The sequence below is a fragment of the Physeter macrocephalus genome, chromosome 18 (assembly GCF_002837175.3).
Source record: "Physeter macrocephalus isolate SW-GA chromosome 18, ASM283717v5, whole genome shotgun sequence".
Taxonomy (NCBI): domain Eukaryota; kingdom Metazoa; phylum Chordata; class Mammalia; order Artiodactyla; family Physeteridae; genus Physeter; species Physeter macrocephalus.
The window spans coordinates 66453352-66470987 of NC_041231.1; the positions used below are offsets into that span (position 1 = coordinate 66453352).

Below are 17636 nucleotides of genomic sequence, written 5' to 3' on the forward strand. Positions count from 1 at the left end.
TTTCAGTTTGAATGACTTTAGCTGCTTCAATAATTTTGTGCCCTGTGTGTCTTTAAACAACTGAACTCCATTTCAGTTCTTAACCTGTACTACCCATCTACTGACAACTGACTGACTTACCGAGTTATGTGACATCTCCCCTAATTTACCACCTTCTATCTTTTCTTCTTTGTTAGACTGTTGTATATAAGTGTTCTAACCTTGCAAACTGCCTCAGAATATTTATTTATTTTTTGTTCATATATTGTAAAAAAAAAATTGAAGTATAGTTGATTTACAATGTTGTGTTTCAGGTGTACAGCAAAATGATTCAGATATTTTTTAACTCTCCAAGAAATTTATTTTAGCATATGCCATAGATTGATATAATTGATATAATAATTTCATATAAAGAGAAACCATTGCAGAAGTAACTAAGGTGGGCCCCTAGCAAGGAAATAAAGGAAAGGTCGTAAAGAAATTCTTCCATATGAAGACTTTGGATCTGCATCATTTTTTCAAAATATAAAACCTTGATACTAGAAGCAAAGAGAAAAACAGCAAAGAAAACAATAAAACAGAAGCTTGGCATATGTAGTATAAATGTATGGGCTAAGTTATAACATATATGTGTTCTATGTTTTATATATATATATATATATTCTTTTCCCTTACAGGTTATTACAAAATATTGAGCATATTTCCTGTCTCATAATATTTAAAAATCGAGCTTTTAAAAAATAGGGCTATTTTTTGAGCAAATGGGACACTGTTGAGACAGTTGGTGAAATTTGTATGGGGTATGTAGATTGGATGGTAGTGCTGTGTCAAGGTTGATTTTCTTATTTGAAGGGTTGTTTGGGTGGGCCTTAAGCCAATATGACTGATGTCTATTTTTAAATTTTTATTTTATATTGGAGTATAGTTTATTAGCAATGTGTTAGTTTCAGGTGTATAGAAAAGTGATTCAGTTGTACGAATACATGCATCTATTCTTTTTCAAGTTCTTTTCTCATTTAGGTTATTACAGAATATTGAGCAGAGTTCCCTGCGCTATACAGTAGGTCCTTGTTGGTTATCTTTTAAATCGGTGTGTATATGTCAAGTTTATTGTCATGAAGATAAACTCAGGTGAGTTCAAGGCCGGACGCATCTACAGTGGACGCCAAAGGCTGGGAATGAGCAAACTGCCAGACAAGAAAACGCAGACCCTCTTCCTTTGATGGAGACCTAACCCTTTCTTCCCTGTGGATGCTGAACCAGGTGAGAAACCGGTGAGTGGGGCGTGTGCAGATGTGATCAGCCCTACGTGCTGGGTGCAGTGCGGCAGGCGCGCCATGCTGGGAATATCTCCTCCGCGCTTCGGCTCCGGGTGGCCGGCGTGCGCGCAGGTGTCTCCCGCGCGCCCTGCTCTGGGCGCTCTCGGCTTGGCGCCGCCGCAGTGCACAGAGCGGGGCCGGGCTCAGCGCGCGCAGGAGGCGGAAAGCGCGCTCGGGGGCCGGCGCGGGACCGCAGCGCGCGCCCGGCCCGCATCCCTCTCCTCTCCGCTCTCTCCCATCGCCTACAGCCGCCCCGGACCCGGCCATGGGGAACGTGCCATCCGCGGTGAAGCACTGCCTCAGCTACCAACAACTTCTCCGGGAGCATCTCTGGATCGGGGATTCAGTGGCAGGGGCGTTCGAGCCCGCGCAGGTACCACCTCGCGGCCCAGGGGGTCCCCACCCTCTCCCGTCATCCCCCAGGCCTCTTCTCCCCTTCTTGTGTAGTCTCTCACCCCGGGCCCTTCCTGTGACAGTTCTGTAATGTCAAACCTCACCCCTTAAAATGTTTCCCATCATCTCTCTGGGGTGAATTGCAGAACCGCCCCTGCAGCTCAGACCCACTAAAATCCCTATCTTGGACATGTGCAGGTCGCCTAAAGGAAACTGTTCCTTCTCTGTGTTTCCCTTGGAAGGGATGAGTCATAATATACAGCACTCCTCCGAGGATAGCGCCCTTCTTTTCAGTTCTCTCCTGATTATTGTGTGACAAAGACGACGAATTTGTCAGAATATGAGGCGGAAAAAGGAACAAAGCCAACACAGAAGGTTGGGAAAACATGGTGGGATGAAATCATCCGTCATATCATTAATTATCCCTAATGTATTTATGCTTCAACACACTTGAACAAGCTGGAGAAAAATGGTAAATAACAGCGATTTCAGTCCAAAATGTATTCCCATGTGATTCCTGAAAGCCCATTTTAAGACAATTATTAGGCAAGTGAGTAGTATCCACATACTTGCGATTTGATGCACTCTCAACCGGAAACGGCAAGTAAATAAAGAAAATCTATATAAAGAAATTGACTTTTCCCTTAAAAGAGCTTAAAATTTAAAGTTTCACAAAGGAATAACAGTGATAATTGTTAAGTGAATGTGAAAACGTGGGAAAAGGGAGGGAGACTCAGGATTAACTATTATTTTTTCGAATTTTGGTGGATACAAAAATGTTTATTCCTGATTCATCTATGTACAAAATAATAACTTGTATTAAGTATAATATTTTAGTGGGTAAGCATAATTTAAGTTTGTGTTTTTAAATCAACCATTCTAATATTAGGCATCCATTTTTCTATAGTTTTATAGTTAGTGTATTTTCAGTTCAATGTATCAATATGTGGCATTGTAATTTTAGTTCTACAGATTGGAGTTCAGCATTTGTGGATTCTCTAAAAGATACTTTGCTCCTCGTTACTTAAAAGATGGCCCTGGTCATCTGACTCAAAGACTGTTGCTGACAATCAAGAAAGGGAAAATAATTCTTTATCTTCCTGTATGTTCTCTTGTCTTCTATTTAATTTTCCTGCCTTCTAATTTGATCTTTGTATTATAAAGATAATATAACCTTCATATTCACTCTGTTACAGAATCAGGAATCCTTACCTTCCAGTCCCTAAGTCTGAGACTTTATATGACTTTTGTTGCTGGGTTAATATTATTTTTCTCTGCCGCGACCCCCATATTCTGATTTTGTGGGCTTTGGGGAACATGACAGAGGCTAGACTGCTAGGTGAGGATGTCTACTTTGCCTTGTAGGGATGTGGAAACAGGGTAATTGAAAATGACTAGGATGAAAAAAAAAAGAAAGAAAATGATTAGAACGACTGATCTAGGAAAGTGGGGAATAGGGTTTTTGGACATTCATCAGCCTAATAAAGACTTTTTGTTCCTTTTTGGAGAAATAGCAATGCCTTCTCCAAATATTGCCGTTTTAACCCTGGACGGCTTTAGTGAGAAGCTCCTATTTATTCCTCAGACACAGCTTAAATATCACTTCCTTTGACCAACCCTTTTCTCCTTCCAGAGTTGCTAGCCTTTTTCTGTGCTCTCATGGCATTTTATGCATAGTTCTGTTTTAGTTCCAGTGTTGTGGAATGGTAATGTTTTAGGTCATGTCCTATTGAATTCACAGCAGCATTGACACGTGACACTTCACTCTGAAATTTACCTTCTTCTTTGGCTTGTGTTTAACAACATTGTTGCTGCTTTAAGCCCTACCTCTCTGGTTCCTCAGGCTAGAACCAGACTGGCTCAGGGGTAAATCTTCAGATTCCTCATGACTTTTTATCCACACTCACAGTTCCTGTTACTATTAGTATACCCCTGTCTTCCAGATTCATATTACCATCTTTCTTTTAAACTCCAGTCCTGATGTTCACCTGCTCACCTGACATCATCACTTGGGTATCTCAAAAGTAATTCAAGCCCAACATTTGCAAAGTCGGATTCACGTTCCTCTTCCCCTTCCAACCCCAGACATTCTCTAGAATTTCCTATCACAGGATATGCCATTGCAATTCATTCAGCCCTGGAAGCACAAACCAAGGGCTCCTTTCCTTCTTTCCCCCATATCCAAAGTATCACTAAGTCCTGCAATTTTACCTCGAATTTCTCACAGATCCATCTGTTTTTCCAACTCTACTGCTGCTATCAATTTTAAAGTGGCATTCTCTCTCCAATGACCTACTAGACTCTTGCGATCCTTCAACCCATTGTTTCTACAGCTAGTTGGGAGATGTTCTCTGTTTCACACAGAATCATGCTGTTCTCCCGTTTCACAATCTTCTGTGAATTCTCATTGCTTTTAGGAATGAATAGTAAGCAAAATCTTTAATGTGTTCTTGGAAACCTCAGGTGATCTCTTCATTGCATCTCTCTGCAGCATCATCTTAAGCTACGTTCTCTTATGCTTGCCACTGTGTCCTTCTTTGAGTTTTCCAATCATGTTTCCTCTGCGAACATGATCTTTACCCGTTTTCCTCTCTGCTAGGAAGATTCTTTTCAAATAATTAACCTTGAGATCTCAACTCAAATATTGCTTCCTCATGAAATCTTTCCCAGACACTCAAGGCAAGCATTTCTTGTTATCTTACTTTGCACTGTTCATTACAAATAATATGAATTTTACATTTATTGTTGTGATCATTTTATGTTTAATTCCCTACCGGACTCTAAGTATCATAAAAGTAAGGAAAAATTCCACCACAATATCCTCAGCAATGAACAAAATGTCTGATTAGTTTTTAATGGCCAATGAATACTTGTTGAATGAACAAATGAATGGATGTTTTACCTTCTAGGGCATAAGCATCTCAGATTTATGGGGAACGTGAAATCCTTCATAGCACTTTTCAGGGTCCAAAACAATGATTGGCACATTGTAGTACAATGCTAACTATTGTTATGTGAATGCCAAAGTGATGAGAATTAAGACAGGTGTCAATAAAATTTGGTCTTAGTGCTGTTAGATGGGCATTATTACTGTTTGTGTTTTACCTTTTTTTATTGAACTATAGTTGATTTATAATGTTGTGTTAGTTTCCGGTGTACAGCAAAGCGATTCAGTTACACATACACATATGTATATGTATCTATTCTTTTTCAGATTCTTTTCCAATTTAGGTTATTAAAAGATATTGAATATAGTTCCCTGTGCTATACAGTAAGACCTTGTTGTTTATCTATTTTACATATAGTAGATTGTATTTGCTAATCCCAAGCTCCTAATTTATCCCTCACCCTGCTTTCCCCTTTGGTAACTGTTAGATTATTTTCTATGCCTATGAGTCTATTTCTGTTTTGTAAATAAGTTCATTTGTATCATTTTTTTTTTTAGATTCCACATATAAGTGATAGCATGTGATATTTGTCTTTTTCTGACTTACTTCACTTAGTATGATAATCTCCAGGTCCATGCATGTTGCTGCAAATGACATTATTTCATTCTTTTTAATGGTGGAGTAATATTCCATTGTATATATATGTACCACATCTTTATCCATTCATCTGTCGATGGACGTTTGGGTTGTATCTTATCTTTTTATCTTATAGAATCTAGTCATACTTTGATGGGGAAAGAGTTGAAAATAGATTCTGGAAGCTGTTAAAAGATGCACAGAGCTTAACTATTTCTCCACTGGTAAATCTGGCAGAGAATCATGAGCAGGACCCCTAAGTTTTGAAATAATTTGGCTGCAGTTGGAACAGACAGAGTGCTCTATTTTGAAAGAATACTGTGTTAGTCAATAGAAAGATTCAAAACCTAGCCCTTTTTCTGCTACCAATATATTATTAATATAAAATTAAATATTGTGTGTGTGTGTAAGTACAAATATACACATTTGAAGTTTAGCAATTTATTACCAAATATAAAACGGGTCCATGTGAATTAAAGGCTTGCACTACCACAGCTCCACTAATTAAATTCTTTAGTTCTCTTCTTCTCTTTTTTTTGGTGACTACTGGCATTGGTTTTTCAGAAGATTTCCTTAATAGACCAGGAGGTTAAAATTGATCCTTCTATGGTTCAAGCTATCTCTTAGGGCCTGTTTTACTTTCTATATTTGTCTCTGTTAAAATGGATATGATGAAGCTGGCTTAACTGGTGGTTTAAAGTTTGGATTAAAATTTAGGTTCCCTGTAAAGTAGTCCTTCTTTGATTTCCAAGTGCTACTTAAGCAGTAGCTAAATATCTTCATGTATTAATACCCCATCACAGCAATAAAATTCCCAAGGACCTAAATTCTATCATAAACAACACTTAAGATATATTAGTTTTTTAAAGACAAAATTGTAGACTATGTGAGATTAAATTTATAGTTATTTTACATTGTATCCTGATCCTTTAAGTTACATTTGCTGTCAGCAAATATTATGATTCCAAGTATTTAGTGTTAAAACGTTTCTTGTATTTAATTGGAATGTATAATATTTTTGCTTAAATTTAATTAAAAGATTAAAGTGACTATACGCTTTTCAGTTTACAACTCTGAAGCTGTTAGTACATTTACAAAATACCTTAGAGTGAGTGGGGAGGAATTTTCAGAAAGGAACCAAACTACCATCCCACTGTTTATTTTCTGTTTGTCTCAGGTGTTCTTTTGTCCTTTACTGCCCTGTTTCTCTTTTTTATGACTTCTTTTGAAATTATGTAAATTTTAAAATTCATTTTTCCCTTGGGTTGGCTTGTTAGTTATGTACTGTTTTTATGGTACTGGTAGTTGCTACCTATAAGATGTCAACGTACAACCTTGACTTATTAAAATATTATATAAATTAGTTCTATTGCAACTTATTAAAAATATGATAATTTAACTCCCTTTACTGCCTTCGCTTTCTATATTGTTGTTGTATATATTAATTTTCTATATGGTATATTTGTATGTATTTATAGTCAATATACATTTATATCTATGCACATATTTCCTCTTTCCTTTGCACTTTATTGTTTTCTTCATCTCCATTCTTTCATCTGAAATTATTTCCCTTCAACTAGAAATATTTGTTTTAATATTTTCTTTAGTAAAAATCTGGTGGTGATAATTTCTTGCAGTTTTTCTTTGCTTGAATTACATTTATGTATATATGTGTGCAACGTGCATAAATGTAATGATTATTGAGTATAAATATATGTTCCATATAAAGAATTAGAATACATGACATGACAGCAGTACGGAATGCAGATTTCTCAACAGATAAAATGGAAGCCAGAGACAAACTAGAGGGGAAATCAGCTGTTAGTTTTACTTGTAGTTCTTTGATGATAATATATCTTTCATTCTCTTCTTGTTATCTTTGGTTTCCAACAGTATGACAATGATGAGTCTACAGGTAGTTTCTTTATATCTGATAATGGTTCATAGCACTTCTTGGATCTTGATGCTTGTTGGCTTCCATATGTTTTGGAAATTTTTCAATCAATTCTCTTCAACTATTGCTTCTGTTTCTTTTTGAACCACCCCCCAACTTGGACCTATAGCTTGAAGAATCTTAGAATGTTCCTTGTGACCCATTTATTTCTTATACTCATTTTTTGTACTTTTTTAATCTTTTTTTTCTCACCATGTTCAGTCTGAATACTTTTTCTCACCTATTCCATTTCACTAATTCCCTCTTTAGCTTTGTCTAATTTGCTGCTGATTTAATGTGAATTCTTAATTTTAGTTATATTTTTGAATTAATGGACTTCTATATGGTTTTTAAAACCAATTTTTAGTTCTCTGCCACAATTCTCCATCTTATCAAGAATTCTTGAATACTTATCAGTTATTTTAAGTTCCGTGTCTGGTCACTCCAATATTCAGATCTCCAGTGGGTCTCTTTCATGTATCTTTCCTCTTGCAATGCCTACTAATTTTTCAGTTTAGGTTAGACACCTGTTATGAAAATGTTATAGACAAAATTTGAGGCTCTGAGTCATACTGTCCTCCAGAAATGATTACCTTCCCCCCCGCTCCCTTTTTCCCACCCTCTACACCCTGCCTCTGGCAACCACCAGTCTGTTCTCTGTATCTAATTTTTTTTTATTTAAGATTCCACATATAAGTACTTGTCTCTTTCTGTGTGACTTATTTTTCTTAGCATAATACCCTCAGAGTCCATCAGGTAGCAAATGGCATGACTTCCTTCTTTTTATGACTGAATAATATGCCTTTGTGTAGATATATACACCATATTTTCTTTATCCATTCATCTGTCAATGGGTACTTGGGTTGTTTTCATGTCTTGGCTATTGCAAAGAGTGCTGCAATGAACATGGGGGTGCAGATATCTGTTCAAGATAATGATTTCCTTTCCTTCGGATAAATAGCTAGAAGCAGAATTGCTGAATCATATGATAGTTTTACTTTTAATTTTTTGAGGAAACTTCATGCTGTTTTCCATAGTGGCTGCACCAATTTACATTCCCATTGACAGTGCACAAGGGTTCCCTTTTCTCCACATCCTTACCAACCCTTATTTCTTGTCATTTTGGTAATAGCCATTCTGATGGGTGTGAGGTTCAGGAAGGATTGATTATCTTTTGCTTCTAACAGGCAATAAGTGCAAGGGTAGCTTACCTTAAGCCAATCAGATGCTTAGCTGATTCAAGGCAGGACCTACTTCATTTGTGAGGGCTTGTCTTTTCTCTTCACACTTACTTTTATTTTGTTGCTCTCCAGCGGTTCTAACTAAAAGCCTAGAGTGTTTACCAGAATGTCTTCTTGTTGAACCTGAACTCAAAAATATTTCCTCCCCAACTTCTAAGACTCCTGGAAGCTCTGATGCTCTTCTCAGCTTCTCACCTGATTGCATAGAATTGGCGAATGCCTCAAGAGGAAAGTTCATGCTGAATTTTGGTATCACCCCTCTGTGTTTTTCTTCTGCGAGTATCTTGGCCACTGAAGTACACCCTCCCTTGGAGACTCCTAAGGCTATCAAACAAGTGTTTTTCACTAATATTTTTACCAGATTTTCTGGTTCTTTATGAGAAGTTTGTTCTGAACAAGCTAGTTAAAAAATTACTAATATAGCAGGGGAAATATTAAAAAAACACCTATCTTGCAATATAATTGGAATTGAAAAAATATATTCATTTACCATATTACAAAGCTTTTGAAATGGTTACATTCCAGGTAATATGCAAACTGTTGAGAGTAACAATTTGTGTATTTATTTTTCAAGCTTTTTTGAGATATTATTGACATATAACATTGTGTAAGTTTAAGGTATACAAATTTGATACATTCATATATTGCAAAATGATTGTCACCATAGCGTTGGCTAACATCTGCATCACATCACATAATTACAATTTCTTTTTTGTGCTGAGACCATTTAAGATTTACTCTCTTAGCAGCTTTCAAGGATATAATATATTATTAACTGTAGTGTTAATCACTATGCTGTGCCTTAGATTCCTAGAACTTATTCATCTTATAGCTTGAACTTTGTATAGAGTAACAATTTAAAGTCCAAAAATTGAATAAAAAGATTGGCTGCTTCATGAAAAAGTAATATTTTACAGAAAAACTGACTTATAATGATTTTCACTATAAGTAAAAATTGTAAAAGATAGAGAAGATATTTTTTAAAGATAAAAATTAATATGCTGCCTAAATTAAGTATCTTGCTTTAGGGAAACAGTATGGTATTTACTCCCTCTTTATGTGTGACATAGTTCAATAAAATTTGTTAAATGAATGAGTGAATCAATGAGTGATTAAATTTACAGTATTTTATCTCTATTGATATGAGATTATTTCAGATCTTTCCATTTAATGGCCCTGAAGTGGGTAAAAATATTTTCTTCTTATTATTAACCTTTTCTTTACAATGCTGTCTTTTGCTTTGTCTTGATTCGTTCCTGGTTCATATTCAGTATGCACTGGGCACTGCCTAACTGCTTTACACGCCATAACTCAATCCCCATAACAATCCGTTTTATAGGTTTAGTAACTGGGATACAGAAGCATTAAATAATTTGTTCATGGTCAGTAGTTGATGATCTAGGAATTGAATTCAGTCAGCTGAGGTTCCAAAGCTCCCAGTTTTCACCACTATACCAGTGCTTCCTGACCTTTCTGGTGATAGGAGTCAACGGAGGTGTTTATTAAATGTGCTAGAAATTTGGATTCAGTAGCTCTGTGTTGGAGCCCAGCTCTCACTGTTTTTGCTTCACCTACCTTTTGGGAAATGCTGGACTGAGTGATGCTGCTGCCCCTTCATCCCTGTATCTTCTGTCAAAGGGTCAACTGTAGGCTCATGTTTCCACTAATCTGTCTTCTGAGAGCTCCTGGCTCCAGCCCATGAAAGGCTCCTATGAGTCTTGACTTCCCTTCTCTCCTCTCTGAAGGTGAGACTAGAGTTCTGCCTGGAATAGAATTGCATTGGATGCATAAGGAAAAACAACTTAATTTCCAATAAATTTCCTGTTCCCTCCCATCTCCAATACTTTCTGTCCTTGGATTTCTGTTAGCTCCTCTCTTCCTTGCTTTCTCTTCTTCCAGCTGGCTTTCACATCCTTTCCTCCCCCTGCCCTGTGTTCTTGTTTTTTTCATTAGCTCTGAGCTCCTCCAAGTCTTCTGGCTTCCTTTCTGCTTATTCACTCTGGGCTGTAACTTTCCCTGACCCTTTCTTCTTTCCTCATTTTCCTCTTCCAAGTTTAGCTTTTATTTTTGTTTCTTTTGATTTTCCCTCATCAACCAAGGGACTAGACTGTGCAGACCCATAACTTGATGGGTCACTTTTATGGAGCAGATGGTATTTAAAAGAGAGCATACAAACTCATATATGTGGGGAATATCATTTTAGCAGAAATTCTGATTTGAAAGTGTTGTCCAGCCTGCTTGAAGACCTCATAGTAAAAGCAACACAAGAAAACAAGTTTCCTGGTCTCACGATTGTTAGTTTAAGTAGGAGGTGCAAATTTACTGCTACACAGGTGAGCCATATTTAACCTCTGGAAATGTTTTGTTTGGTCAAGACTACACTTAAAAGATAAGTACATATGAGTGCCTTAAACAAGATTTGTACTCTTTACTCATATACTTAGCTACCTCGGGCACCCAGATTATCTTCCTGTGCATGTGGATATTTGATTCTGTGGTCCTTACTGGACAACTACATGGGGATGCTTTAATGAGACCATCCAGGGCATTTCTAAACATTGGCATATTTTCCAACAGTGTAGAGTGTAATTGTAATCATTCAGCAGGCAGGAAGTTGTCTTTAAATTACCAGGAGTTTGCCATTTTTCCCTTTGGGACCATCTTCCTTTTCATAGTGATCAGAATTCATTCCTAAATGAAGGCTCAGGTGTTTGGGGATTTCTTCTCCTGGATCTAACCATATGTATGAGCCAATGTTTATGTTCTTTTCTCATAGAAAATAAATATTGATCACCAGATCTTATTCCTAAACACATTCATTCTGAAATTAGACTGATTTTTTACTTGAATTTTACTGGAGGATAATTTTAAAAGTTATTCAGGTTCCTAGAGGTATATTTTGGACTTTTTTTTTCATGTAATTTATGTAAAAGCCAAGATTAGCAAGAATGGAAAAGCTCTCTGAAAAATATAAAACTTAAGTGAAAGCTGTTGTTTCTAGGTAGTGATGAAGGGGCTGGAGCTGTGAGTTGCAATCATGCTTTAGAAAGGAAGAGCTGACACTTCTCCGCCTGCTCCAGGGAGGGGAAGAGCTGTACCCTCGCCCTGACGCTTGCTGGTTGGTGAGGATGCTGTGGGGCAGGAGAGCCAAGTGTCACATGGGAGGTAGAACCACTGGAGATTCTGTCCCAGGGGTGCAGCCCAGGCCACATTTTCATTCTTCATTGCTGTGTTCCTCTGAAAGCTCATTTCTTGGCTTTGCTTTTTATTTGGATCACTTCCCTTCACCCCCCACCACCAACAATCATTTCTTGCAATTCAGTTAAACACAAGTCTGTACATTTATTTTAATTCAGGGCTGGGGGAGTTAGTGATGATGATTGTAGTCTATGTGGTAAATATATATGTGTATGAATATAACATATCAATCTGTATCTGTATCTGTGTTTATCAATCTGTAGCTGCATCAACTACCTATCTATCTGTCATCCATATATCATCTATCTCTCTCTCTCTATCCATCCATCTATCAATCTATATATCTATCATCAATCTATTATCTATCATCTATCTATCTATCATATATCTAAGCTACTCTCTCTTACAAGAAAAAAATAATTTAAAGGTCCCTAATGTTAAAAATTACCTTAACTATATCTATCTATCACCTGTCATCTATCTATCTATCTTTCTTTCACCCATCTGTCATCTATCTATCATCTTTCATCCATCATCCATCCATCCATCCATCAATAAATCAATCTATCATCCATTTATCATCTATCTGTCATCCATCAATCAATCAATCAATGTGTCTATCTATGTATGTAATCTATTTTTCATACATCTAATCTTTTACAAAAAATAATAATTTAAAGATCCCTAATTTTAAAAATTGCCTTATTATTACTTTCATACTTGATTTGAAGATGGATACTCACCTTTTACTTGTGGTGAAACATTTTTTTACAAGTGTTTCTCTGTGTTCTTCACTGCTGCCCCTGCCAACCCTAGTTCTTGAATACTGCTCAGTGAACCCATGTTTGTTTTCTGCATTGAAGCCCAGTTCCTTCCCAAAGATGGTTGAGTAGGTGGAAATATCTCTTTAGTAAATATGTAATATTTGCAGTGCTAGACTGAGGTCTTCTCAAGGAGTGAAGCTATATTTTATTTACCTTTTCTGTTATCCAGAAGACTTAAGTACTTAGATCCGGGTAAATGTTTGCAGAATAAATTAGTTTGGATATGGTAAAAATTCATTCATACAGTAAACTTCAGCTGGTTTAAGCCACATTCATTGACTTTCTGATTGACAAAAATATGTATTTAATTATATCAAAGCTATTATTTTTGTAAACAAGAATTAGTAGCTTTCACTCTTATTTATTATTTTTTGTATTGGAATAGAATGTCTGTTTTTTAAATTCATGTATTCATTTTGCAAGTTTGAAAGTCTATTTTTTTCTTTCATGGCTATCATTGTAAAGGTCAAAAAAAAGTAGAATCTAGCTTTTCATTCACTTTCCATGTCTAGGTTTTTATTAGGTTAATCCACACAGCGTATGATATGCATCTCCTCATAACTCCATTTTACAGGAGGAGTAGAGACGTCGAGGGGTATAATGATACCCTCAGGGTGATGCAGCTTCTCTGTTGCAGTGTGTAAGCTATGGTCTCCTGTGTTGGATTCAGCATTTGGGCTGAGTATCACACTGATAGCACATCAAATGTCACCTTACGCTTGCAACTTTCCAAGTCACACTTTCTTGGATTTGTGAAGTAGGGAAACGCGGATGGAAGGAAACTTCAACTAGAGAAAAATGCCTTTACTATAAGTTTCACACTGTGAAATCAGACTTTCAGAAAGTCTTTTTGGTGAACTTTATTAACAACTGATGGGGTCTAGGAAGCTTGGAAGACAAGGAGGCAGGAAACCCCAAAGAGAACATGTCTGTCAGACGTCTTTCCTTCTGGGGTTTCCTTCCAGATGGATCTTGAAGGAAGTGGAAGGGCTCTCTGCCACTACTTTTGTATGTCTGTAACCCACTGGATCTGCAGAGTTTGGCATCCACTTTTTAAATTCTTTCCTCAATCTATATTTATTTCACTGTGAAATAGAAGCCAATATAGCTGAATGTTGAAGTCAAAATATGAATCTTATTTTACTTAGACACACTTTCTACTTTTTGAGAATTTTTACGTAGGGACCAAGGATTCTCTGATTTTTAAAATTCTATGTCACCGTTCAAACCTTGCGTTTTGCAGAAAGCTGTGGACCTGATCACACATAAAAGCTGAGGGCAATTTGGAATTCTCTTTGCCTAGATTTTAGGGGTGGGTTTAAAAGACATTTGCAGAACCTGTGGAGAAACAGATGGAGTGATTCAGAGGTTCACTCGTGAATGTCTGCTGTCACTTAGTTCCCATTCCCGTATGACAAGATTTTAATATTTAATTCACTGTAATTCTGCTGAATGTATGCTCTAGAAAATGTTGAAGGGATAACTTGAGCTAAAGGATATGGAACAGAAGCTTGCATAAACACTCATCTCTAGAGAGCTGGATCTCTTAAATCTATTTGCTCTCCAAAGCATTATATAGATGCTGACCTTTTGATGGGAATGCCATAGTGATAACTGGTTATAATTTAGGGGCAGGAGTATTATTTTAGCATACTTGCAATAGATTTGCAGCTGGCTTATTGCATGGGACAAATTTAAGAATATATGAGAGACATAATATTATGCTAATTGTTAATAGAATATTATTAATAAGAGTTTAGGAAATTATATGATGATGATGCTGATATCACCAACCACTCTTTTTTAAAAACTTATTGAACAATTCTTGATTCACAATGTTACATTTGTTTCTGCTGTATAGCAAAGTGATTCAGTTATACAGATATATTTTTTCATATTCTTTTCCATAATGGTTTATCACAGGATATTGAATATAGTTCCCTGTGCTATATAGTAGGACCTTGTTGTTTATCCATTCTATATGTAAAAGCTTGCATCTGCTAATCCCAACCTCCCACTCCATCCATCCCCACTCCCCTTCCCCCTTGGCAACCAAGTACCATCATATCAAAAAGGTCAGATTTATTTAAAATGTATTGTTGCCTATATACCAAATATTGTGTATGCAGGCTTCATATACATATTGAAAGTTCCTGGGTAACTTCTGTCAGAAAAATCTATTTACTTTAACCATTGACTCTTTATTCTTTTTTTTTTTTTTGAGTGGCCATCCAAAACCATAGTGTGTAGAAAAAAGGCATATTACAATGCAACAAAACAAAAAACAAAAAACAACTCAGTGACCTAACATGTTCTGAAGTACTCTTGTGAGGTTAATAAAAATTTTTAGTAATAAGACATGGGTTGTTTGAAGCATAGAAAATGATAATTTTCTGTCCTTTGTCAAAGCAGTTGTTCTAATGCCAAGGATGTGCCCTCAGGAGGACTTCAGTATCTTCCATTTGAGAAACTCAGCCTGAGTAACTCAGGAACCAGAGCCAGGCACTTTAGGACTGAACACGAGTTAGGACTGAACACTCTCACACTGCGCTTTCCTGCAGTTTTGCTATCCTTGCATTACTGCTCAGCGTTTCTCAAACCTGGGCTGGGAGTGCAGATTGGTGAGGGGTCAGGAGCTCCCATGACCCCTTCTCCTCTCCATGGGGCTGCCTCGGTTCCAGGGGGCCTCAGGCTTGGAGGCTGCACCATCCACCTCTGGGGAAGCTTCAAGTCCCCGCATAGTTGATGCCACTTTTCTTTTTACTAAAAGCAAGTGTGAAAGAAGACCAGCAACTCCTTCTCAAACTTGGGAAGGAGAAGGCAAAGATGATCCTTGTCATTCATTTTGTGTGAACTCCTATTTAGCTATCAATAGTTTTAATGAAGCCACATGTAAAACTTGGTATCAAATGATTTAACTAGTCAAACTACATGTAATAACCATCTTCTGTTTTCAGATTCATAGTATTGTTAGAGGTATTTTCTGTTGAACAGTAGGGACAGTAAAAAGTGAATGCTGAGAACTCTTTTATTTTTTTATTGAAGTATAGTTGATTTACAATGTTGTGTCAATTTCTGCTGTGCAGCAAAGTGATTCAGTTATACATATATATACATTCTTTTTAAATATTCTTTTCATTATGGTTTATCACAGGTTATTGAATATAGTTCCCTGTGCTATACAGTAGGACTTTGTTTATCCATTTTATATATAAAAGCTTACATCTGCTAACCCCAGCCTCTCACTCCATCCCTTCCCCAACCCCTTCCCCCTTGGCAACCACAAGTCTGTTCTGAGAACTCTTTTAGAGAGTTTAAAATAATTAAACTGAACTGAGACATGCTGTAACATAATGATATCTTATTAATTTCCAGGAAGGAAAAGTAAGTGTGAAAAAATTGAATATGTGCCTAATCATTAGTAAAATATATAAATCCATATACCATAGAATTCACAGGAATTGAAAGTCAGAAAAACTGAACAGATTCTTATACAGTTTTGCTATTTGTATTACTGTCGAGGCAGAGTGTAATCATGTTCAGTCTAGAGGCTGTGTGTTTTATTTTTTCCATTTTGCCTTTAACATCCCTGCCAGCATATATCAATATTTTCCTAGAACACCAGTTTATAATTTATTAGTTATTATTAGCTAAAAATTTGAATACTTTTCAAGTGTTGATAACTTTTAATTGCTCTAATTTTCATGAAGGTAAAAATTTATGGCTCATGAACTTGTTCTTGTAAATATATATATTTATCAACTTCTGCATGAAAGAGACACCATCCGTATCCAAACATGTCTGCAAGTGCATGGATGTAGGTCTTCAAATATGTAGGTTTATGTCTATGAATATAAATGAGTATATATTTATTACTGTTGGGTGAATGGGAATATATCAAAGCACAAATTTTGGAGTTAGAGCACTTGGGGAAATTCTGACCTGGGGTAGTTGAGGACATTGTGTATGAGATTGATATGATAAGAGCTGAGAGGAACCCCTGAAAAGTGGGCATGTAGGACAAGGCATTCATTAGGATAGAATCTTCCACAATGCAGCTCTGTTCTCCTGCCTGCCTTGTAGTTGACTGCTTAGCCTGTTCTGCTGTCATCTTTGAGGGTCCTTGAGACTTCAATATATTATCTCAAATAAGTTTTCAAATGACCATTTTAAGTTATTAGATTTGTAGTATGTGACTTTGGACTCTTATTACTGCTAACCGAACCCACCTAAGGTTTGAGGTCCCAGCCCCTTCCCTCCACAAGGACTAAAAGGAGACCCCTTGAGGGCAGGTGGCCTGGTGGTAGGGGCAGCAGATCCTGAGGCCTTTTCTGAACAACCATCTTTCATTCTCTCAAACTACCCTGCATTAAAATAGTTTCTGTGTATGTATGTGTTTCTTTTAGTGATCTCTAATATACATAGATGTTCCTGTTATTGGTATTTATAAAATACCACTGGACATTTAAAGAGGGATAAAAAAATGTTCAAATGATTTGTGAACTTTGTAAAGAGATATTATAGAATTGTTTGAGAATCTGATATTATGGTTTAAAATCTCATTCGTTTTTGACTCGAGTGTATGCTGAGAAGACCGGCTTGGAATGGTCCGAGTGAGGAAAGAGAAGTCATTTCCACTTAGGAATAAAATACTGGCATTTGAAAGGAAGAAGTTAGAAAGTGCTATTCAAGGTACAGAATTAGAATGGGTATTAATATAACAATTGGAATTTTAATTTTATCAGTTTAACATTATATTGGTAGAGGGATTTTATTGATTTTATAGTTGATGGTGATGGGCTGTTACTTAAGCATAATCATATAGATTTTTATTTTTATTTACTTATTTTTTTAATCATATAGATTTTTAAACAAAATTTATTGAAGTAGAGTTGATTTAAAATGCATTAATTTCTGCTGTACAGCAAAGTGACTCAGTTATACACATATATACATTCTTTTTCATATTCTTTTCCATTTTGGTTTATCACAGAATATTGAATATAGTTCCCTGTGCTATACAGTAGGACCTTGTTGTCCATCCATCCTATATATAATAGTTTGCATCTGCTAATCCCAAACTCCTAATCCATTCCTCCCCCACCCTTGGCAACCACAAGTCTGTTCTCTGTGTCTGTGAGTCTGTGTCTGTTTCTTAGATAATTCATATAGTTTTTTTAAAAGTTGGCTTAAGATAGAGCAGAGGATTTCCAAATAGAAGCTGA

The 17636-nt window shown here is 36.5% G+C and overlaps 1 protein-coding gene across 1 annotated transcript in view; it reads left to right on the top strand.

The window, feature by feature from the left end:
- Positions 1–1521: 1521 nt before the first annotated feature.
- The window catches only part of HMGCLL1 (3-hydroxy-3-methylglutaryl-CoA lyase like 1), a 145829-nt gene continuing 129714 nt past the window's right edge, over positions 1522–17636 (top strand). Inside the window, exon 1 of the mRNA XM_024122045.2 lies at positions 1522–1671. Coding sequence (XP_023977813.1) covers positions 1564–1671 — 108 coding nt within the window. The 5' untranslated portion in view covers positions 1522–1563. The remainder of the gene's footprint in view (positions 1672–17636) is intronic.